The 24,436-nt window shown below is 43.2% G+C and overlaps 1 protein-coding gene across 3 annotated transcripts in view; it reads left to right on the forward strand.

The window, feature by feature from the left end:
• MAP3K12 (mitogen-activated protein kinase kinase kinase 12) overlaps positions 1–21,992 on the forward strand; it is a 164,494-nt gene extending 142,502 nt beyond the window's left edge. For all 3 annotated transcript variants that reach the window (XM_060762871.2, XM_060762870.2, XM_060762872.2), the window contains exons 8-14: positions 713–822; positions 2,665–2,781; positions 3,494–3,631; positions 4,801–5,356; positions 11,871–11,941; positions 14,310–14,583; positions 16,766–21,992. In XM_060762871.2, coding sequence (XP_060618854.2) covers positions 713–822; positions 2,665–2,781; positions 3,494–3,631; positions 4,801–5,356; positions 11,871–11,941; positions 14,310–14,583; positions 16,766–16,864 — 1,365 coding nt within the window. In that variant the 3' untranslated portion in view covers positions 16,865–21,992. The remainder of the gene's footprint in view (positions 1–712; positions 823–2,664; positions 2,782–3,493; positions 3,632–4,800; positions 5,357–11,870; positions 11,942–14,309; positions 14,584–16,765) is intronic.
• The last annotated feature ends 2,444 nt before the right edge of the window (positions 21,993–24,436 follow it).

A 24,436-nucleotide genomic window follows, 5' to 3' on the forward strand; every position in this document is an offset into this window, starting at 1 on the left:
TCCTGGATGTTTTGATATTTTATCATCCTTGCGGGAGGCATCTCTCATTATGTATGTGATACTTGAAGGTGTTGGTGGTACACATTTCAGCTATTGTTTCTTTCCACTCCATTTAGCCATTTTTGCCCTGCAGTTTTGCAGTTATTAATGAAAAAGAGGCAATGGTTGGGTCATTTCGTGTCAGGAGTGACTTGAGAAATTGCAAGTTGCTTTTGGTGTGAGAGAATTGGTTGTCTGCAGGGATGTTGCCCAGGGGATACCCAGATGTTTAGATGTTTTACCATCCTTGTGGGAGGCTTTGCTTATGTCGCCGCATGAGTAGCTGGAGCTGACAAAGGGAGTTCATCTGTGCTCTCCCTGGATTTGAACCTCCAACCTGTCATCTTCAGTCGTGCTAGCACAAGGGTTTAACCCACTGCACCACCGGGGGCTCCCACCTTTCCATTGACTTAATTCCTCTCCCAGTTTCATTTTAGAAGAGTTTTTTTGCAAGTGAAAGAAAATGGGAATCTGTCAGACGTTGCTGGGGTTGTTCTCAGCTGGAACCTGGGGATTATTTTCTAAGCAATACATTGTTAAATTCAGTTCAGTGTATCCAACGTTCCTCATAATATGCCATCAGAAGGTCAACGTGTCTTATTCTCTGTGGGTTTTTATTACATTGATTCAGTATCCAGGGAGAAAGCTCATGGGTGTCTCTTCTGTCTCATAGGCCGAATGGCGGGAGGAAGTAAAACTACATTTTGAAAAAATTAAATCAGAGGGAACATGTCTACACCGCTTGGAGGAGGAGTTGATCCACCGACGGCGAGAAGAACTCAGGTAAAATGGGTGTGGATGTGGATACATTGATGACTCTATGCCTCTCTGATGTAAGTGAGGAACTCTTCTCTATCTTCTCTTAAAATATCAGTACTCATTTTTCCTCTAAATGAAGGAAGTTTCTTGCTCTTATGAGCATCTGTATGTGTCATGAAGGTGGACTACAAGTTAATAACAACAACATCAGTCACAGTTAAAAATGCAGAGCCTAGAGATGCGCATTCATGACTACTTTGTATTCACAATTTATGTGACTCCAATAGTATGGAGAATACATAGGCATTGTAAAAATCTTCCAGTCCTGAATATTGTTCACCTTGATTGAAGCTGTGGTTGAAGTTGTCGCAGCTGGATATTGTTTTTTCACACATAATTGATATACTATAGATTGCTTGGCAGATAGATAGATAGATAGATAGATAGATAGATAGATAGATAGATAGATACTTTTAGGTGTTTTCTTCATTTAGGGCAGTACTTCTCAACCTGTGGGTCCCCAGGTGTTCTGGCCTACAACTCCCAGAAATCCCAACCAGTTTACCAGCTGTTGGGATTTCTGGGAGTTGAAAGCCAAAACATCTGAGGACCCACAGGTTGAGAACCACTGATTTAGAGGTTTTTTAAAGTGTGAATTTATGTATTTGAAGCCCATCCATTTTTGTAGTTCTTGGAAGCTTTCTAAAGAAACATGTGTATGTATGTGTGTGTGTGCGTGTGTGTGTGTGTGTGTGTGTGTGTGTGTATGCACATAGAATCATAGAGTTGGAAGAGACCACATGGGGCATCTAGTCCAATCCCCTGCCATGCAGGAAAAATGCAATCAAAGTACCCCTGACAGATGGTCATCCAGCTTCTGTTCCTTCAAGTCATCTGTAGACTTATGATGACTCCCATCATTCCAAATGTGTTTCTTAGAGAAGGAATAAGAGATAGTGGGTTGTTGTAGGTTTTTTCGGGCTTTATGGCCATGTTCTAGAAGCATTTTCTCCTGACGTTTCACCTGCATCTATGGCAAGCATCCTCAGAGGTAGTGAGGTCTGTTGGAACTAGGAAAATGGGTTTATATATCTGTGGAATGACCAGGGTGGGACAAAGAACTCCTGTCTGTCAGAGCTAGGTGTGAATGTTTCAACTGACCACCTTGATTAGCATTTGATGGCCTAACAGTGCCATCTTGGGGCAATCTTTTGTTGAGAGGTGATTAGATGTCCCTGATTGTTTCCTCTCTGTTGTTTTGCTGTTGTAATTTTAGAGTTTTTTTAAATACCAGTAGCCAGATTTTGTTCATTTTCATGGTTTCCTCCTTTCTGTTGAAATTATCCACATGCTTGTGGATTTCAATGGCTTCTCTGTGTAGTCTGACATGGTGGTTGTGAGAGTGGTCCAGCATTTCTGTGTTATCAAATAATATGCTGTGTCCAGGTTGGTTCATCAGGTGCTCTGTACTATTGGTAGTATTGGTTGTATTGGCAGTTACTTCCTCTGAAATTTATCTTTCATCAACTGGTATCCCTTGACAGCCTCCCATCCGAATATTAACCAGGAATGACCCTTCTTAGCTTCCATTATGAGACAGGATCTGGTGCCTTTGGCATATTCAGGCCTTCTCAGCTGCAAAAAAACCCAAAAAACACCAGACTTGGCAGTTGCATACTGAGCTACTGAGATCAAATACTGGCCCAACCTCATTGAGTCACTACAGAGGACTAAGAGCTGACGAGTCCTTGCCCAGAGCCACACATTATAAGTGCAGTGTCTCAGCAAACCTTTCTGCTCAGGCATAAACACAGTTCTTTACCAGGAAAAGACCAATTGCATCCTTCTTCCTCTCTCCATCTACAGGCATGCTTTGGACATCCGGGAGCACTACGAGAGAAAGCTGGAGCGGGCCAACAATCTTTATATGGAGCTCAATTCCCTGATGTTACAGCTGGAGCTCAAGGAGAAGGAGCTGCTCCGGTGAGGCATTATGGGATGGAGTGCTATATTTTTGCTAGTCTGGCTACACAGGGAAGAAGGTTTTCCATTGCGTGATGGTTTCTCTAACTGCCAAATCACTCTGATGTGAGGCAGGACACCGAGAAAATGATCTCTAGCCTTTATTATTGAGTTTGCCAAAGTAAAAACTGGGAAGCAATTTTGTACCTTTAATGGTTGTGGAGAAGAGGGGATATTAGCAGGCAAATAGTTAGCAAGCGAAAGCTACTAAAATTCCTACTCCCTGACATTAACTCTCTCCAATTTTCCCTCTGGCAAGTCAGGCCCCATCTACAGTGCCATCTAATCCAGTTTCTGAATCCAGACTTTGAACTGGATTATATGTCAGTATAGACTCACATAATCCAATTCAAACCAGATAATCTGGATTCAGAAACTGGATGATATGGCAGTATAGATCCAGCCTCAGCTTTCTAGTGACGGTCTAAAGCAATGGTTCTCAACCGGTGGGTCCCCGGGTGTTTTGGCCTACAACTCCCAGAAATACCAACCAGTTTATGAGCTGTTAGGATTTCTGGGAGTTGAAGGCCAAAACATCTGGGGACCCACAGGTTGAGAACCACTGGTCTAAAGACTACCATGGATATCCTTCTGTATATCTATTTTGTCTTTCTGCTGTTGGGTTTTTCTGACTCTTCAATGTCTGTTCAATTATGTGATTTACATCTCTCAGGCGGGAGCAAGCTCTGGACAAGAAGTATCCAGGGCTCTTTAAGCATCATCCATCCCGGAGCCTCCTCCATGGCAACACAGTGGAGAAGCTGATCAAGAAGAGGAACGTGCCTCAGAAACTCTCTCCACACAGCAAGAGGTGAGAAGTGGCAGAGAAAGGATGATGGAGAAGGGAAAAATGGAGGGAGTCTTCATATAGGGAGAGGGAATATTGGGCCCAACAGACGCTTTGGACTAAAACTCTTATAGTCTCCTACTATTGGCCATGTTGACTGGGGTTTCTGGGGACTGCAGTCCAAAACATTTAGAAGAGCAGAGGTTCTCCATCCATCTTTTGGGATTGAGCAAGCAGACTGGTTGTGCCTATGGGAAAAAGGAAATAAGTTCATAACATATGTGGCATGATTCCACAGGAATTAACTTACAAGAGAAACCACTGAGTGCAGAATTCAGTTTTTGGAACACCCTCCTAAAAGGAATTAAAGCAGCTCCCTCTATTTCTTCTTTTAAGAATCTGTTTCCTGTTTAGACAGACCTTTAGTGAAGGAAATTAATCTGGAGTGACAGAAAACACCATACATTATGAACTGCAGTAAAGTGAAATATATCTCAACATGATGCCACATGAATCTGAATGTACATTGTAATTGTTCCTCAGATTTGCTTATTTTATGACATTTATATTTATTATTGATGCATTTTGATTATTGTTTATATGATTTTAATATATTGTAAGTCGCTTTGGGTCCCTTGAGGAAGAAAAACGGGATATAAATAAAGATTTATTTTTATTATTATTTTCAAATAATATTTTTCTTCTAATTTTGGAAGTGGATTGGCAGTGTCTGGTGAAATCTCCAGCCCAACCTCAGTTTCTAACATTGCCCTAGTCGTGCTAGGGCAATGCTTCTTAAATTATGGCCCCTATCCCCAAACAGGATCCCCTTAGGTCAATAGTGTGGTCATGAAAACAAAAATTAATAGTGCAATACTTACTTTGAAAATAGTTGTTATACTCCAGAAACTTGCTTTTTTGTGGCTGCTACGTTGAATTGGCTGAGACTCTATGAGATAATCATTGAAAAACTATAGCAAAATGTGCTGCAGGATGTCCCGCAATAACAACGTTTTTGCAGTTTAATAAACTTTTTCCATGTTTTAATGATAGAGCCAATTAGGAAATTACATTTGTAACCTAGGAACAAAAATTGTGTTATATCATGCCATCATCCCTGTTTTGTCAGTCTTCGTCATCACAACAACTTTAGCAAAGATAGTTGTTCCAACGCCTTTCCATCTTTTCTTCAGGCCTGACATTCTGAAGACAGAGGTGATCATGGACCCAACTCTTCCCCAGCTTGCCATCCCCGTGTGCCAGAAAGGCCCTCCCTCCCCGGGGCGCAGTCGCCGAGCTAAGTCACGCTACCGCAAGGTCAGCTCCCGGGGCAGTTGTGGGGAGCTGGCCGAACCTGCGGGAGCCAAGCGCCTGGAGCCTTGTGCCGCGCTGCGAGGCCTTCAGCACGACCTCCTCCTCCGCAAGATGTCGTCTTCCAGCCCTGACCTCATCTCCACGACTCTGGGGGCCGAGAGCCGCAAAGGGGAAACCGGGCCCGAATCCCCGCCGACGGAGCAGCCCCGCAGTGAGACCCCCAGTGAAGATACTGCCTCAGTGCCGTGCTCCAGCAGCCCCGAGTCTCCCTCTTCGCGACAGGGTGCTGTAGGGCCATCAGGGAAGGCGAGGCTGCAGCCGGGAGAGGAGGCTGAGCGGGACCAGGGCCGAGGCAGTCGAGCCGGGGCCGCCTCTCAATCCCAGCACCTCACGCCAGCAGCTCTCTTGTATCGGGCAGCTGTCACTCGGAGCCAGGTAGGACAGGGAACAGAGTTTGACTGATTTCTTCTTGTATGGACTTACTATTCCTGATATTCCCTCTCCAGAATGGCCAGGAAATATGGTAACTGGTGGGTTGTGGGATATGCAGTCACACAAGTGAATTTTCATGAAGGTTTTTTTCTTTGTTTCTTTTTATTATTATGTGAAAAAGCCTTGAAAATATACGGACAGTAGCCAGTGTAGTTGCTGTGAGTTTTCCGGGCTGTATGGCCATGTTCCAGAAGCATTCTCTCCTGATGTTTCACCCACATCTGTGGCAGGCATCCTCAGAGGTTGTGAGGTCTGTTGGAAACTAGGCAAGTCGGGTTTATATATCGGGTTTATATACAGCTTCAGGACAGTAAATAAAGAGCAACACTAAAAAAGCCAGGAGAATTCCAAACAAGAATCTATCAGGGACAGCTAACACTTCCAAACAAAGGATCCCCCAGACAGCAACCAGCCAGGCTTTGAAGCTGCAAGACCATTAAATGCTAATCAAGGTGGCCAATTGTAGCATTCACACTTGTCTCAAGCAGACAAGAGTTATTTCTCCCACCCTGGACATTCCAGAGATATATAAACCTCATTTGCCTAGTTTCCAATAGACAACCTCTGAGGGTGCCTGCCACAGATGTGGGTGAAACGTCAGGAGAGAATGCTTCTGGAACATGACCATACAGCCAGGAAAACTCACAGCAACCCAGTGATTCTGACTATGAAAGCCTTCGACAACGAATAGTAATAGCCAGTGTAGTTTTAGAGTTCCTGGGTGGAACTAGACATCATTGCCTGTGGATGCAGGGATTTGAAGGGAGGGGTCTTCTGTTCTAATGGAAGCTCCTCCACCTCCTTCCTCCCCTACAAGAAGCAATAAATTCATAAAATTGTCAATCAGATACATGGACTGTTTACAGTGGGTCCTTGATATCCACAATTAAAACAATAGAGTCAAAAGGTCATTAAAATGATGATGATGATGATGATGATGATGATGATGAAGAAGAAGAAGAAGATAAAGATAGATAGATAGATAGATAGATAGATAGATAGATAGATAGATAGATAGATAGATCAAGGGAGGGAGGGATCAACCAACACTATACAGCACCTACTGGCCTATTCTTAACTTCCTTTCTTAGGCTGCCTGAATAGAATGTCTTATCCTACAAGCTATTCTGATTATAGTAAGATCGTGTCCCTTATATATAATGGCACAACCAAGATTTGTGATTTTGGAATTATATATCATTATAGTCAAGCTGTAAATACTTGAATCTGTGAATACAGAATCCATGGATATGTCATTCATCCCTGTCATGATTAGTTTCGGGATTGGTGTAGAGGAGGGTTTTGTTTCTTTGTCTGGTTGCTAAACTTGTTATATTTCTTGGCTATATTTTCCTCTGTTTAAGTTTTCAAAGTAGTGTCAAAATAAGACTATTGAAAAAACAAAATTCAAAAATACAAATAAGGTGAGAACGCCATAGATCTGAATGTGAACATAGCAGCAGCAGCACTCTCTAACAGTACTTAGTCTGGAAAGTTGAGTTAGGCGATCCCTGAGGTCTGAGCATGATGGTCCTCCAAGTGTAGTGTCCTGGCGGTGGATCCATAGGTGACTGTGGAGCCCTATTCTTTATCTACATCTTCTCCCACAGTGAGGGCATCGGTTTCCAGGTGGAAGGAGGTCCTGGTCGGGGTTGGCTTGACGTGCCTTCCTCTTGAAACGTTTCTCTCTTTCGCCCTCCATTCATGCCTCTTCAAATTCTGCAGCACTGCTGGCTATAGCTGACCTCCAACTGGAGCGGTCAAGGGCCAGGGCTTCCCAGTTCTCAGTGTCTATGCCAAAGCTTTTAAGGTTGGCTTTGAGCCCATCTTTGAATCTCTTTTCCTGCCCACCAACATTCCGTTTTCCATTCTTGAGTTCGGAGGAGAGCAACTGCTTTGGGAGACGGTGCTCGGGCATCCGGACAACATGGCTGGTCCAGTGGAGTTGATGGCAGAGGACCATCACTTCAATGCTGGTGGTTTTTGCTTCTTCCAGCACACTGACATTTGTCCGCTTGTCTTCCCAGGAGATTTGCAGGATTTTTCGGAGGCAGCACTGATGGAATCGTTCCAGGAGTTGCATGAGACGTCTGTAGACTGTCCACGTCTCTCAGGCATAGAGCAGGGTTGGGAAGACAATAGCTTTATAAACAAGAACCTTGGAAAGTCTTTCTCCTGGCTCTAGAAAGAGGACAGGGAAGACAACAAGTAAATAACCCAAGAGAAAGCTTTCCAGAGTTCATACAGGGAGGCTCTTAAAGATCTACCTAAGCTTGAATCAAGCCTGGAAAATAAGGGAGTAATCATTTGTGGTTGTTTGTCATGTTGTTATTTTTTTTGGATGTATCATCTTTTTCTTTCCTCTAATATATTGTCCCATTCTTTGTTCCTTGGGTCCTGCTTTTGCTCCTACAATTTGCAGTTTCATTCTTGCTTCTCAGATTTATCATTTTTACCACTGGAGAGACATAACTGTTGCTCTCAGAGCCTCCAGTGACAATTGCCCATGAGGTTGGAAGTTATTTGTACTATTTATACTTCCCTGGACGCAACAGCCAGGGAATGGGGCAGATTTCTTTCTCAGAAGGCAGGTTTCCTGCCAGCACCTTTAAGAAAAGCAGGACAAGGATCCAGACAATGCTTCCATTTGATGCCCTTGGTAGCCAGTTCTAGCACACTGAGGACAATGAGATCTTCCCAGAAATCCAATGTTTTTATTGTCAACTGTTTGGAGAGAAATTATAGCCAAAGTGCTAGAAATAATGTATTATTCTAATGCCATCTCTGTTAATGACTTTGAGTGATGACGACTCTCTCACAGGACTTTCTTGACCAGATTTATTCTGAGGAGGTTTGTCACTGCCTTCCTCTGAGGCTGAGACTTGCCCAAGGTCACCCAGTGTTTTTCCATAGCTGAGTGAGACTCAAACACCGGTCTTCGAGAGACCTAGGGCCCTTCCACACAGCCCTATATCCCAGGATATCAAGGCAGAAAATCCCACATTATCTGAGTGTGGACTCAGATAACCCAATTCAAAGTAGATATTCTGGGATTTTCTGCCTTGATATCCTGGGATATAGGGCTGTGTGGAAGGGCCCTATTCCAACAATCAAACCACTACAAACCTAATGGCAGTGGCGGTGATGGCAGTGTCTTCTTTTCCTTCCTATATTTAGTAAAATATAGACATTTAGCAAATATGTTCATTTTATGTCATTCTAATTTAGCTAGTCTATGATGGGCATGCACCTGGAGAATGATCTATGTGAGAGACTACAGAGTACTCCCAAGTTCCTTGACTGCTAGCAGTCCAACTTTTGAAATTTCGACATCTGAACCTTACAGTAGTTTATTGTCGAAGGCTTTCATGGCTGGAATCACTAGGTTCTTGTGGGATTTTTCGGGCTATAGGGCCATGTTCTAGAGGCGTTTTTTTCCTCAGCATAGAAGGAAAGTCAGGGAGCACAGTAAATGTGCTTTCCTGGTCCTTAGTTTCTCCAATTTCCGTGTGTCTTGGAACAGTTTCTCCCCGTAGAGATGTTCAATGTATTGTCAAAGGCTTTCATGGCTGGAATCACTAGGTTCTTACAGTAGTTATGCTTGCAGTCATTCAGTAGAAACTCCAGTTGCCATTGACGGAATATGCTTTGGAGATCACCCAAACGTTCATTGAAGGGGTAGGGTTTGTGTTTGTAAGATGAGTTTTCCCCTACCTAATACTCTTGAACTGAAGCATTAGAGAATATCACTGAATGTTGCTCCTTTCCTTATGCGTATGGGTCTTCTCTGTATGTTTCTTTTTTCTTGGTGTTCCTTTTTTTATAGCTCAGGTTCCTTCCACACAGCTGAATAAAAACCCACATTATCTGCTTTAAACTGGAATATATGGCAGTGTGGACTCAGGGCATCTCCACACAGCAGAAAATCCAGAATATCAAGGCAGAAAATCCCACAATATCTGCTTCGAACTGGGTTATCTGAGATAATGTGGGATTTCCTACCTTGATATTCTGAGATATAGGGCTGTGTGGAGAGCCCGCAGATAATAAAGTTCAAAGCAGGTGTATCCCACGTGCCAAATTCAGAAAATATTAGAATAATAAAAATGTCTGGGATCCTGCAAATTCACAGCCCTTCCTCCAGCTTCCTTGCTGTCTGGCCCCTTCCACACAGCTGAATAAAATCCCGCATTTTCTACTTTGAATTGGAATATATGGCAATGTGGGCTCAGATAACCCAGTTCAAAGCAGATATTGATTTTCTGCCTTTATTATGCTGGGTTATATAGCTGTGTAGAAGGGCCCTCAGATTCCCGAACTCCCAAGTACAGAAAGAGTCTTTGAGCCCTTCCACACAGCCCTATATCCCAGAATATCAAGGCAGGAAATCCCACAATATATGCTTTGAACTGGGTTATCTGGGTCCACACTCAGATAATGTGGTATTTTCTGCCTTGATATTCTGGGATACAGGGCTGTGTCGAAGGGCCCCTTGCCACTGCCTCACTGAGATGAAGTCTGATTTGTAAGAGGGAAATCTGCTTGAAGATCTCTGCGTCAAAGAGGAAGAGCCTCTGGCATGCCCACCTCCTGGGACCATACCATGGCAGCCTAAATTAAGCCAGTGATTTAAGGCCAGCAGATATGCCAGAGCAGAAACAAAATGTCAAGATGTTTTTGTCCCTTGAGCTTCAGCTCTTAAGGGTACTTTGCAAAAGAAGAAGAATCCCTCAATGAATGCTAAGGGCCCTTCCACTCAGCCATATAACCCAGAATATCAAGGCAGATAATCCACAATATCTGCTCTGAACTGGATTATCTGAGTCCGCACTGCCATATAATCCAGCTCAATGTGGATTTTATATAGCTGTGTGGAAGGGTCCTAAAGCAGCAGCATTGCTTCTAAATTCAGTTCCTGATCATTTTTTCAGCTTCCTCTCCCTAATCAGATACACCTCACGCTCACAGAAAAAGCGGCTAGGGAGACAGATGCTCTTTGAACAAGTTACTGTTTGCACAATTGCCCTCCTGGCTTAACTACCAGACAGGGCCGGTGCATGTAGCCCTAATTAGTCCTCATTAGCGATATCAGATTCTGCTAATTAGGTTCAGGTTGGGAAGTGAGGTGGGACTGATTGGTGTGGCATGCCTTCCAGCACTTCGCACTGCGACCCATGCAGCCAAGTGCTGATGAAGATGACAAAAGAGTCAATCAAGATGACAAATGTTTACTTACTTACTTAGGCGATCCCTCATTGTCCGAGTAGGATAATCTTCCAGGGTGGGTCCGTAAATGACTATGGAGCCTTATTCTTGATCTGCATCGTCTCCTGCAGTGAGGGCATTGGTTTCCAGGTGGAAGGCGATCCCAGTCAGGGTTGGCTTGATGCGCCTTCCTCTTGGCACATTTCTCTCTTTCACCCTCCATTTGTGCCTCTTCAAATTCTGCAGCACTGCTGCTCACAGCTGACCTCCAGCTGGAGTGCACACAGGCCAGGGCTTCCCAGTTCTCAGTGTCTATGTCAGAGTTTTTAAGGTTGGCTTTGAGCCCATCTTTAAACCTCTTTTCCTGTCAACCAACATTTCGTATTCCGTTCTTGAGTTCAGAGTAGAGCAGCTGCCTTGGGAGACGGTGGTCAGGCATCTGGACAATGTGGCTGGTCCAGTGGTGTTGATGGCAGAGGACTGTCGCTTCAATGCTGCTGGTCTTTGCTCCTTCCAGCACACTGACATTTGTCCGCTTGTCTTCCCAAGAGATTTGCAGGATTTTCTGGAGGCAGCGCTGATGAAATCGTTCCAGGAGTTGCATGTGACGTCTGTAGACAGTCCATGTTTCGCAGGCATATAGCAAGGTTGGGAGGACAATAGCTTTATAAACGAACACAGGAAAAGATACCAGCTAAGAGAGGCTGCAGCAGTTTGCTCTTTTGTGAAATGAATGGAAAGGGCAAAAACCCCTCCCCTCCTGTGAAAGGACAAAGGGAGAAAGTGGAAAGAGAAGGAAACTGGGACATTTTCAAATCAGCTAGAAGAGTGGAAAGAGAGAGTATTAAGTGGGGGCCCTTCCACACAGCCCTATATCCCAGAATATCAAGGCAGAAAATCCCACATTATCAGAGTGAGGATTCAGATAACCCAGTTCAAAGCAGATATTGTGGGATTTTCTGCCTTGATATTCTGGGATATAGGGCTGTATAGAAGGGCCCTGGGATATTCCCTGCCAAATCAGGACAGTTGGAGGATATGTGCTGTTCAGCCAGACCGGGTACATTCAGTCCCAACTGCTGTGCCTGCGTGAATTCAGATTTAGGCTCATAAATCCAACAGCGCTAAACATGTTGACAAAAGAATTCCCGTTAGTAGAATGTCATTTGAAAATCATGGACGGTGGATTGAGGTTTTATTCTCCCTTGACAAGAATAATGAGGCATCTTCTTCTTTCTTCCTCTTTCCTTAGAAGCGTGGGGTCTCCTCAGAGGAGGAGGAGGGCGAGGTGGACAGTGAAGTAGAGCTTCCACTCCGGCAAAGGTGAGTCTCAAGTATTTGCAGCCTGCCTTATGGAGCATGTAGAGATAAAGGTTTTAGAAACAACCTCTTCCATTTTCTCATCATTTTGAGTGCAGTTTTTGAGGGCACTGATGGATATGCCATCATCATTCCTCTTTGTTTATTTTGCACCAGAGGTGTAGACGGCATTTGGCAGAGTTCTCCTCACAAACTGGGTCATCCATTTCTCAAAACGCTGCACAAATTATTCAACAAATTCTTTTAACTAAACATTTGCTGCCTGTGCGGGGAAATGCTAAATAATATATTAGCTCAAACTGGCATTGCGGCCGTATTTTTCCATTTAAGGAGCATTCACAAGCCTGTGAAAAAATGCCTTTAGCACCATAATGGACGAGTTCTGGGAAATAAATGAAGTCAATCCAGACTTCTGCATCACACCTTACAACTGTCCCATTTTGGCAAGGACACTCCTGATGAATGACTCCTTTGTAATCCCACTTTTAATTGCTTTTCAAATATCCCAGTCCCCCCGTTTTGTCCTCTGCATTCTTCAATTGCTGAAAACTGGGTAGGAGAGGGTGGGAGTGAAATCTTCCATTTCTCAGCAGGTTCAGGCAAAAGTAAACTATTGTAGTCTCTTCTAACTTTTCCTTTCACCCTACTAATACCTTTTCCATCTTGACCTCACCTTCTGTTGCTTGGTTATGTGCATTCAAGGGCCCCTTCCACACAGCTGAATAAAATCCAACATCTGCTTTGAACTGGAATATATGGCATTGTGGACTCAGATAACTCAGTTCAAAGCAGATATTGTAGGATTTTCTGCCTTGATATTCTGGGATACAGGTCTGTGTGGAAGGGCAAAATGGGACATTTGTAAGGTGTGGTGCACCTTTTTCATAAGTGAAAAATTGGAGGACGAGGTGCATGCGACAATTTAAAAGAGATACCAACAAGCTGGAAGATGTCCAGAGGATGAAGGCAACTAAACCGATCAAAGATCTGGAGACCATGAATCCCTATGAGGATCGCCTTAAAGAACTGGGGATTTTTAGCCTGCAGAAAAGAAGGCTGAACGGAGACATAATATCCATGTATAAATATTTGAAAATATGCCATAAGGAAGAGGGAGCAGGCGTGTTTGCTGCTGTCCTGGAAATTAGGATTCAGAGCAATTGGTTCAAATTACAGAAAACAGGATTCCACCTGAACATTAGGAAGAACTTCCTGATCGTATGAGCTGTTTAACACTGGAACTCTCTGCCTCAGAGTGTGGTGGAAGCTCCTTCTTTTGAGGCTTTTAAACAGAGGCTGCATGGCCATCTTTTGGGGGGCGCTTTAACTGTGCTATTCCTGCATGACTGCTGGTTCGATTAGATGGCCCATGTGGTCTCTTCCAACACTATTATTCTACGCTTCTATGTAATACATATACTTACTTTAAGCTGCAGTAGCTTGATCAACTGTTCTTTTGTTGGCTAAAGCATAAATATTTCCTCAGTTTCGATACATACTTATAGGTTTGCACTCATTATTTGGGAAATCCACATTCGTATGGAATAATCAGGAATAACCATTATCATTCAAATTCTGGTTTTGGTCTTGAACTCTACTGAGTAGAGGCTATCATAGATTTGGATGGCTAGCTGCCCGCAAAAGAACCTTTGCCACTTTTGGCCCATTTGGCTTCAGAATAATGGGGGATGCAGGCATGAAAGTTGTACAAGGCAGAGCTAGAAACTCTCTAGGAGCTTCTCTTGGTCTCAGTGACGCCATTAGTCAAAGAAGCTCTGCTCATGGACACAATCAGCCCACAAAGGAACTGTGTCCCATCTATGAGACATGGAGGGATTCCTTCCACAAAGCACTTACCCATTTGCACATCATTCTCCTTCAGCCTTTGACAAGCAGTGGAAAAAGAGTATCCTTGTGTCTTCTCTCATCACCGACCATGTTTCAGATGGAAGTTCTTCTGTGTCTTGCATATTCCACACAGGGAAGGCCAATGGGACAGGGAAGAAGAACATCCTTAGTGAGGTGCTTTCAGCCAGGCTTACAAGTCCTAATCTGGATTTAGCTTCCCCCTCACTGGATGCCAGGATAAGAGAGGCTTTCCTCACCCAATGAAGAGCACTGGAGAGCAAAAGGAGGTGGAAACTGAGTAGCTGAATTAAGGTGGTTGTGGGTTGGGGAGTTTTGTGTCCTTCCCTCTGAATTTGGATGTGCTGTTGTGGCCCTGTGCAATGACAGCCATATTGGATGCGCCGTGTTCTTTGGTCTCTTTCTGGGCAATGGGGTTGTCATTGTTCTGTTGTCTCAGGAAGTCGAGTGTGGGTTGCTGTGACTCCCAAGCTAATAGCCTTTTTCCCTCTCTACATCTGACCAGGTGGCCTCAGGCCATGAGCAAGCGGCAGTCACTCTCCACTTTCAGCTCTGAGAACTTCTCTGACGCGGATGGCGAAGAAGGCACTGCCAGTGAGGGCACCACGGCTTCCCACAGCGGTGGCACACCAGACGTGGCCAGCACCAATACAGACGAGCGGCTGGACGCAGAGCGCTCAGATGATGATATCCTGGGTCACTCGGATGGGCTGTCTGAAAAGGAGGCGGCCATCCGTCTTGTCAAACGCCAACTCAGTGCTGAGCAGAATGGAGGGGAGGTGGGTGCAAAGGGAGAATCTGGGGGGTTGCCAAGGCTTCTTTGAGACTATGGGTCGGCTTTATTTTCCCCAGGAACAACTGAGGTAGTGAATGTGGGCAACCTGGAGATTTGGAAGACTCTTCTGGGCAACAGTTCCAGTTTTTAATGCAACTGAAATCCATTCATACATTACCTACATACATTACAATTTATGCCAGTGGTTCTCAACCTGTGGGTCCCCAGATGTTTGGTCTACAACTCCCAAAAATCGCAGCCAGTTTACCAGCTGTTAGGCTTTCTGGGAATTGAAGGCCAAAACATCTGGGGACCCACAGGTTGAGAACCACTGATCTATGCATTGCAGTGTTGTTTATTATTACTATAATGGGTATATAGCAAGGATGGGTAACTTGTGCCTTGCAGATCCTGCCTGACTGCAACTCTCACCTGCAGCAAGCATAGCCATTTGTGAGGAATGACAGTAGTTAGACTCCAACAACTGAGGATGCATTTATTACCTAGCTAGTTAGACAGTGTCATTACCAAATATGGAAGTGGAATTCACCACCTTGAGGGAATTGCCTGCCATTTTTACATGTAAATGTTCAAATTTCCAGCTCCTGGGGCTGCAAAAAGAATTTTTAAAGTGTACGGACATTTTCCAAGTGAAAATTACAAAACAAAAGGAGGTGAGCAGGATTTCTAGTGGTCAAGAGAATGCAAAGTGTGTGTCCCAAATACCTTTTCGCCCATGACTTGTAGAACTGAAATAAATTATGCAGTGTAAGCATTCATGCAGAAGTGTTTTATCTACATAATGTATAAGGTTCTGTTTTCAGCTTTTCTCAGCACAGAACCTTTGCTTTTAAAGCACAATGTATGAACCAGCAAGAACTTCTCTGCTTTCCAACCATGTTTAGAGAAGGAATGCTTGGTGTGGACTCCAGCATTGTCTGGAAGGCTGTATTTTGCCCATTTGAGCCTTTCTTGTTCAACAGTCTGTTCCCACAAAGATGTCTCTGGGAGGCCCAGGGGTAGGAAAGCAACAGCACCTTCTCTGTGGCATTCCCCAGCAACTGGTTTTTAGAGGTCTTTAGAGACTGGAGATCCTGCATACCTTATATACTCGAGTTTACGCCAACCTGAATATAAGCCAAGGTACCTAATTTTACCACAAAAACTAGGAAAACATATTGACTCGAGTATAAGCCAAGGGTGGGAAATGCAGCAGCTACTGGTACATTTCAAAATAAAATTAAATACCAATAAAATATATAGTAAATAAAATAAATAAATACAATTACATTAATCTAGGCATCAGGAGGTTAAATGTTTTTGAATATTTACAAAAAACTGTAATTTAAGACTGTCCAACTCTGATTAAATCTTTATTCTAACCTTCTTCAACGTAAATGTGATTACTTCCAATAATCACCATATTTTATTTTAACTACATTTTGGGGAAAATGTTGTGTGTCTATAAATAAGGAAAAGTGAGAAAGACTGGCGCCGAGAGAGGAGGAGAGGAAGGTATGCACTCGGCTGAGAGAGGAGGAGAGGAAGGAGAGCTGGGTTGCTTTGCAAAGAGGTGAGGGTCCTGGCACGAACGAGTGGGCCTGAAAGAAGCCTCTTTGAGCCCCACGGCTTCCCGCCAGGATGCTCACCTGAGCGAGTATAAGCCGCGGGGGGCTTTTTCAGCCTAAAAAAGGGGGCTGAAAACTAGGCTTATACTTGAGTACATACAGTATTGACATGACTGGAAGTGCTGTAAATACTCATGTATCAGTTAAACTCATATATATTTTAGGGCACTTTTGGAGATCAAAATTATGGATTTTAATATGACCCATGAAGAAGTTGAGGGTCATTCTTTGGCAAGAGGACCTAATGCCAACTCAAGGGCAAGTTGTCCTAGCCATTGCTGCCATTTCCTTTCCCAGGCAATAAAAAGAATAGAGAGGGTCGGTGCTTCTTTTATATTATCCTGGGATGGAATAAGCTGTCTTATGTTGCCCGTGTACTTAAGAGAAGCTTCCTTTTTGGATGAGTTAGGATGCAGTACTCAAATTGGCCTGTAAATAAGTTGTCCCATGTTTTTTGGGTTGGTTGTTAGCCTTCTCACCTGTGATATTTGAGGGATGAGATAGATCCTACTGATTTTCCTTCCTCTCCAACGCCTCTCTTGTTCTTTCTCATCCCAGGACCCTACTGCCTATGAGGATTCTGACTGCGACATTGCCGAACTGGACCATTCAGGCAGTGGAGAGGTGCAGAGACTTCCAGACATGCCCAATTTGTGATCTCACCTGCTCGGCTTTCCTTTCCCCAGGTTGTACAGACCCCCTCCCTTCCTCCACCTCCCTGCACCAACACCGCCTCCCTAGATATTTATATAAATAATCTATAAAGATCTATATAAATCTATATTATCGCATAATCTCTGGAAGGAGAGCCAGCACGCCTCATCGTCTCCCTCCCCTCCCTCACTTCTGGTTCCTACATTCTCTCGGACTGGCTGGGTATGCGTGTGTGGGTGGCGAGGGTCATGCCCTGCCATCGGGGCTCGCTGTTTGTACTCGGGGCAGCTGAAGACACAGAACAAATGAACACAGAACAAACCAACCTGTAGCCATTGCCCTTGCAACTCGGCAGAACAGCTTGTGTCCTACGGCGGGAGGAATCGGTCCCTTCTTCTCTGCTTCCTAAAGTCCTGAATGTTGTAAGCTCCAAAAGACCCACCTGTTCTACCAGGATCCATTGATGGGTCCAAGGAACAGAGAGAGATTGATTGAGAAAAGAGTTTGGCTGGAAACCTGGTGTTTTTGTCTCCCAGAGGAAGTGGCAACATGCATCAACAGGGCTCCAAAGTGCTTTGCCATATCTTGGATGGAGCGTGTGTATCCTGGGCCTCAGCCAGACTCTCTGAGAGGGACTTAATGCATGTTGGACCACAGTCAGCATGGAAACTCCCCCTTCCCCGTGTTCCACTAAGCCACAGCGTGAAAAATAAGTATTTCTCATTCATCCCTTGTAGCCCTTCACACAACCAAAGCCAGAGTGTAACAACCTCTCTTCTTCCCAACGCACACATACACGCTTCAGTTCTTGGGAATGGGGCTCAGAGCTCAAAAACTGCTCCCATCCCTCACCTTCCAGCACTCAACTCTACTGGGTGGGTGTGGGCAGGTGTAGATATATGCACGCACAACCACCACACATGTATATACACTCAACGTGGCCCATCACAATGTTGGGATGGGGAAAACAGCTCCATTCTGCTGTCTGCTGGCACCAACATGCACTGCACTTTTTAATTTATTTATTTATTTATTTATTGGTTTTCTTAATTTATAATGAGGAATGTTTACATTTGCACTTAACGTGTGTCCCTGTCAGGTGGATTTTTTTGTGGTTGAGGGGTGGTGGGGTGGGGCAATGGAGGGAGAGGAAGGGGACGAAGGGGGCAGCAGAGGAGTACGCAAAGGGGGGAGAGAGGGATGTTGGTGACGCTGACTCCACTTCTGCCTGAACTTGCTTAAAAGGAGAAAGGGGGCACCCTCAGGTTTTACACTTGCAGGGGGAAATCTCCTTTCCTCTTGGTTTCTCAGGTGAAGGTCTTGGGTTAGGAAAGTTGTTTTGTTCCCTTTGACATTTGTCGCTTATTTATGTTTGAGATACCCCAGGGATGTGAGCTTAAAGTCAGTTTATACGCCAAAGTGGTCAGAAAGGCCCTTGTCCTGACGTAAAAATCAATGTAAGATGGCAGGACTTCATAAAAAGTGAAAATTTTGGGGTTAACTGTAGCTTTTCTATTATTGTTCAAAAGCAGTCTGTGGGCCATTCCTTTGGAAGAAGGGAACAAGGCCTTCCTGAATAATAAACCTGCCTGGTCTGCTGTAGGGCGACTTTGGCTTGCACAACACAAGTTGTGTGATTGTGCTAGCTTGTGCTCAAGGAAGGGTTTTCAAATGAATAATTCCCTTACATAGGCTGGGACCTTTGCTCATTAGCCTGTGCGCAAAAATGCCAAGACCCAATTTCATCCAATCCAGGGAGGGAATGGGGCGGGGAGTGGGATCCAATCTCACCCCTTTCCTTTCCAAGTCCTCTCTCTTCCCATATCAGAGCAGCACTGAAACTTAAAGAGGTACATCCCTGTGTTGCTCACAGTAGTTTATATGGAAGGGGCACCAAGCCTGCTGTTTAGTGGGATTCACAGAAATGGCTATGCTTTTGTTCATTCTCATCAGCCAGGGTCCTCTCACCTTTTGTATCCATCCGTGATTTCCAGAGTTCATCACAAGCAGGAAGAGTTCCATTTTTAACCTTGACTCAAATGTTAAAACTGACACTGATCAAACATAGGCAGGTATGTGTCCTGGTGCTAATTCCTGGCAGCCCACAAGGAGATAAGGCTCACCTTAGGTGCCAAGGCAGCTGTTGCTTCCCCAAAAGGTTAGTTTCATTGCACAGCCACCAATAAACCTTTCCCAGAGAAAGGGGACATATAGCAGCAGTAGGAGAGATTGCACTTGTCCTGAGCAGTACTGCTAAGTAAGATCTGTATTACGCAAGGGCTGAAACACTTTCAATCCACCAGAGCTCAGGTAGACCAGCTGTGGGGGAAGAAAGTTGCTATTTGTGCAAGATTTGAGATTGGCCACCAATCCGAGTTCATGATGCTAGACTATTGGCATGAGTAAGAAGGCACCTTAGAGCCTGAATCCGAAGGATGCTGCTACTATTGTTCCTGAAGTGATGTGATATTTTCCTGGAAGTTATCCCCAATCCAAAAAAGCAGGGCAAAATTGGCAATATCTGGACCCCTAGCAAATGTAATTTTCCCTCCGCAATACATTCTCAATTGTGAATGTTAGTGAGATGATTTCCAGAAAACAAAGACTGAAATGGGAGAGGTTATCTCCCCAGTATCTCCAACAACCTTCTGATCCATTGTGGCTCCCGTTAGTTCAAGTGCCGCTGTCTTTTCCAAAGGGTGGCAAAGATGTCCACATACCACATCCTTCACTAACAGTTGAGTTAATTACCTTTGCTGAACTTTAAAACAAAAGAAAAACATGTTTCAAAGGCAAGCAGGTAGAACGGAACCAGTACACAAGATCTCCCTTACCCGTGACCACGTTGCAGCTTAGGTCGTGGCCACCTACAGGGTGGTTGTGTCCACACAGTAGATTACACAAACAGGGAGTGAAAGCATATAGAATATCTAAGCAGGCAGGGATGACCTTTGATATGACCCTTGAAGCCTCGACAATTCAACAAAATCAAATGCATTCTATTCTGACTATTTCATATTTTCATTTCTCATTTTTGTTTAAACGCATGGCTCACCCAGTCCTAAAGGTTTGCAGCAAGGCATTAATGATTTGCATAAAATCTATTAGAAAATAAAATCTCTTTTTTAAAAAAAGCATAATTCTAGTTCCTTGCCCTACTCTCATAGCTAGTTCCAAATAGAATAAATTATGGGAATCAGGAAAATTATGCCCATGTATATATTTGCTAGTCAGAGCATTCACATGCATAGAATTCAAATTTGATCTTTCTTAGCAGTGTCCATACAGCTTACTGCAAGTTCCCTAAAAGTCAACCACAATTTTGACTGATTTCCAAACATCCTGGAAAGTCTTCAAAAGGAAGACAGCGCTTCCAAGCATCTACATCAAAACATGGTGCACTGATTATTGATTTCAAAGTAGCCATATTAAGTTTCTTGCAATATAAAAAGGAGGGAGGGAAACATGCCAACAGCATTACAACATTCAATTCGCATGAGCTATCATGGACACAAACTTTTTTGGATGCAGTACTACTTGGGTAGTGGCATACTGAATGATGCAGGAATTGCATCTAAAAAGTAGGTTTTCACAAAAGCTCATGAGAAAATAAAAACTAGCCCTAAAGTTCCTGCTATATTTCCTTTATTTTCATCTCCCATTTTCTTCCTTCTTTTATAATGGTGAAGAATGGCTCTTTTATGAGTGTATGTCAAAATATGTCATATTTTAGGGCCAAATTCTCAGTGATAAAGACACCACATTTTAATATATTTCTGACCAAATTGTGTGTAGAGAAGAAGGCAGATTACAAAAGGATTTGCTGTCTTTAGTGCCTTCTACAATAAAGATATTAATCTGTGCTTAGCTAGATCTCTAGAGATACTAGCTTCGTGCATTCACTGAGTTGAAGGCAAATATATCCAGTGTTTACATGGCCTCTCATGCCATCAGATCCACTGGGCAAGTAGAATAGTATTTGGAATAGTCTTCATGAGGAGGTGCTCTGCTTTAGAGGGTGCTGTGTAGAAGACAAACAAGACAGGTTAACTGTATATCAGCCCCAACCAAAGTAGTTCTTAGATCCCTAAAACAAAAAGAAATTGTATGTCCTGGCAGGTTGCAAGATACAAGGCCTTGCTACTGTTTTTCATTCACCATTTTCATGCTGGGGAAATGACTTTCCACTTCAATGCTAGAGGTCAGACACATCTTCTGGGTACCATGAAACATGCCACATGTCTTTTTTAAAAAAAAATAATCTGAAGGACATGGATTATTGTGAGCCTCACTTAGAACAGAGCAGGCCTTAACAGATATTAGTCCCGATAGTAATGTAACAAATCCACATACAGCCATAATAACTAATAATGACCTTAGCACTAGAGGAATAAGGGTGCAACCCCAATCTACTGAAATGGAGTAGCATGGAACCATTATTCAGGGGTATAGCACTTGCTTCCCATGCACGAATGCCCACTTTCAAAGGCTAGCACTTAAGGAATGTCAGCATCTTAGGAGAGCGGCTGCCAGACAGATGAGAAAATAATAGACTACTTTGACAAGTGGTTCGACAGTAGGAATTTGCATTTTTTTAAAAAGGAACCTCACCGGCAACCAAAATGATCATTTAGCCCCTAGAATGAAATCACTAGAAACAGTTTTGTCTTCTGTACAGAGTGCCAGTCTTGCAGATGGTATAAGCTCTTCTGAAAGTCGGGATGGTTAAATTTTAGGGCAGTAGTGCTCCTTTTTCTGCTTGGGTCAACCTGGGCCTCTCTTATGTAACTTCCCAATGTCGCCATTTAGCTTTTCATAGCTGCATTCTTTCCATCCACCCCTCCCAATCAAGCTATCACAGGGCCTGCCCTTTAAAAAAAGGTTGCACTGCACAGCGAGCATGACATCTGACCCATCCCAAACACTCCCAGCCCAGTTTGTCATTCTTCCTGTGGAAGGCAAGTTCTCAGTCTCTTAGGTGAAGCCATATGTCTTACCACTTTGGATCTGTGTGTCCTCTACGCTTGTTTTAACATCCACCCTTGTAAGATAGATCATGTCTGTATGGTAATAACATTGCTAGATGAGTAATGGCACTGCAGATTTCAATTAAAGACCATTTTGTATTCAACGTTGGCATGCTCTTTATGTAACTCTATATGATCCTCAGATTTCCAAAGGCAAGCACAGTATGCTTGTGTGTGAGAATGTTGTGGATTGTGGAAGCAGGAAATTTATAGAGAAATGCTCTATTTATATTTCCTTATGCTCCTAAGAATTGCTGCTTACAATGACTCTATCAATGAAGCTTATGTCTAGTCTTTAAGGCTCTGAAGGTATGGTTGAAAATATGAAGGTATTGCCTACTTAAGTCTCAGAAAACTGAGCAGCAACTTAAGAAAACTGACAATGAATGAACCTACTTTGTTGCCCTTCTGGTCAAATTATGATAATGAGCAAATTAATTTGGCACAATGTACACTCAACTATATCTATTTACACACACACACCTTCGTCTTTAATCACCTTTACCAGCCAAATCTATATTCAAGATCTTAAATAATGGAACATGAACCCACTAATACTTAAACTTTATATTATTATTATTATTATTACATTCTATTTTTATGGATGAAGACCTATTGCAAGAGTGAGCCATGGTCATCCCTAAGGATGTAGTTGAACAAGCAGTCATAGCCAGCACAATCAACAGTGAGGAATTCTGGGAATTTTAATCCAAAATCTCGAACACTTTATTTTACCCACAGCTTACCTGCAACAAGAAAGAGGCACAAGGAATGTGATTTGGTGACTCAGAAACAGCAAAAACCAAGAGAAAAAAGTAGGGACTTGTGAAAAACAGCAAAAACCCAAGCCTATTCATTATAATTCTATGTCGCAGCCTTCTGAAATGTCTCTAAGATACCAGAAATACCGTCATGTTTGTTGAAAGATCTACACACTCAAGCACAAGGATCAAACACAGAAAACTCCCAGCAACTGAAATATCTATGCCAAGACGTTCTGTGCATGGAAACAAATGTCAAGACTTGCTAAATCTCTAAAAGCTATGTGACATTCAGTATTCTCTGCAGTGTGTTGAACCATGCCACCACATCCCAGAGAAGGAATTGTTACATACTACATTACTACAACACTTACAATTCACATTCAGTAGCAGCATGAATTGGAGGACATATTGTAACAACTAGTAACAGAGACGCTACTTACTGCTCTAGTCCTGTGGCTTTGCAAATAATTTAATGTAATGCTTCTCAAAATTCAAAAGAATAAGGTAGGATCTTGCAGCCTACTTTCACTCTTCTTACCTTCATCAGCTACCAAAACCCCATTTTCTGCCCTTCTAAGGTTAGGGAGGAGGGGTTCCCAAGTGATAGCTGCACTGAGCATCAACCTCTTTTCTACAGCTAAAATCCAAATGAGGAAACATGGTAGACGTTTTCTAAATCTTTGAGATCAAAGGAAGAAGCACTCAAATTGTTGATTTAAAAAACACTGCAGGAACAACACTGCTGACCTCTAGCACAGTATCTGAGATGCTCCTAAACCAGGAATGGTATTCAAGCAGCCATTCAAACAGTGAATTACACATCCCACTGATATGGGAGCTATGGATACTGCAACTTGGCAGTCCAATATTATCTTGAGGGTCACAGGATTTCCACTCTTCTTCTAAACATCTCCAAGGAAGTTATCGTGAAATTTCCAGGAATATAATACTCTGGTGATACTCTGTGAGGTCTAGGTTTCATATAATCAAATCTAAATAGCAGCTGGTTAGCTCTCAGGCTGCCATAGACGCTAAAGACATAGAGCAGGGAAAGCAGAATTATGCCAAGAACGCAAGTGAATACAAATTCTGATATACTTTGATATTTGTTTGCTCTACCTTCACCAAGTATTAATGCACACAAGAATGTGTAGTGATTTTTTTTTCTACAAACATCTTTGTATACTGACATGTCAGTCTGTTTCTACTGTAATGGGAAGCGTTCACCAAACATTGGGGCAAGTTAAGAAAATTTCCAAAAAACAGGTAAGTGTTGCCATGGCAGGTTCAACTAGTGACCGAGGTGAAACAAAACAGAACAATTGAATGAATGAAAGCAGCAGCTTTAGAATCGCCTTCTCTAAAATAGGGGCTGGCCCTAAAAGGTAACATTTTTAACCCATAGAAGCATTTTATTTGGCACTGAGGACCACATCAAATGCTTCAAAAGGTGGCAGTCTGGAAGCAAGAGACATAGTGCCTTTCATTTTTGTACATGCCTCAAATATGTCAAGTGGGTATCTTGAATATTCCACAGATCAGATTAAAAAAACTTTCCACATATACAGGCCTGTTTCAGATTTTAATTCCCAGAAATTTTAGCCATAGTACACAACTTTGTAAACTCCATTACATCAGTATAAGGCATTTCTGAAGCAGGGCCCAGCAGCAGCAGGGGAATGAGAAAATGTCATCAGAAAACATCACCCTTCTAGCTCCCAAGAGCTGACAATGCAGCTTATTTTCTCTTGACAGGGAAGCCACTCACTCGCCTTCATGATGCC

Source organism: Anolis sagrei, chromosome 2 (genome assembly GCF_037176765.1).
Source record: "Anolis sagrei isolate rAnoSag1 chromosome 2, rAnoSag1.mat, whole genome shotgun sequence".
NCBI lineage: Eukaryota > Metazoa > Chordata > Lepidosauria > Squamata > Dactyloidae > Anolis > Anolis sagrei.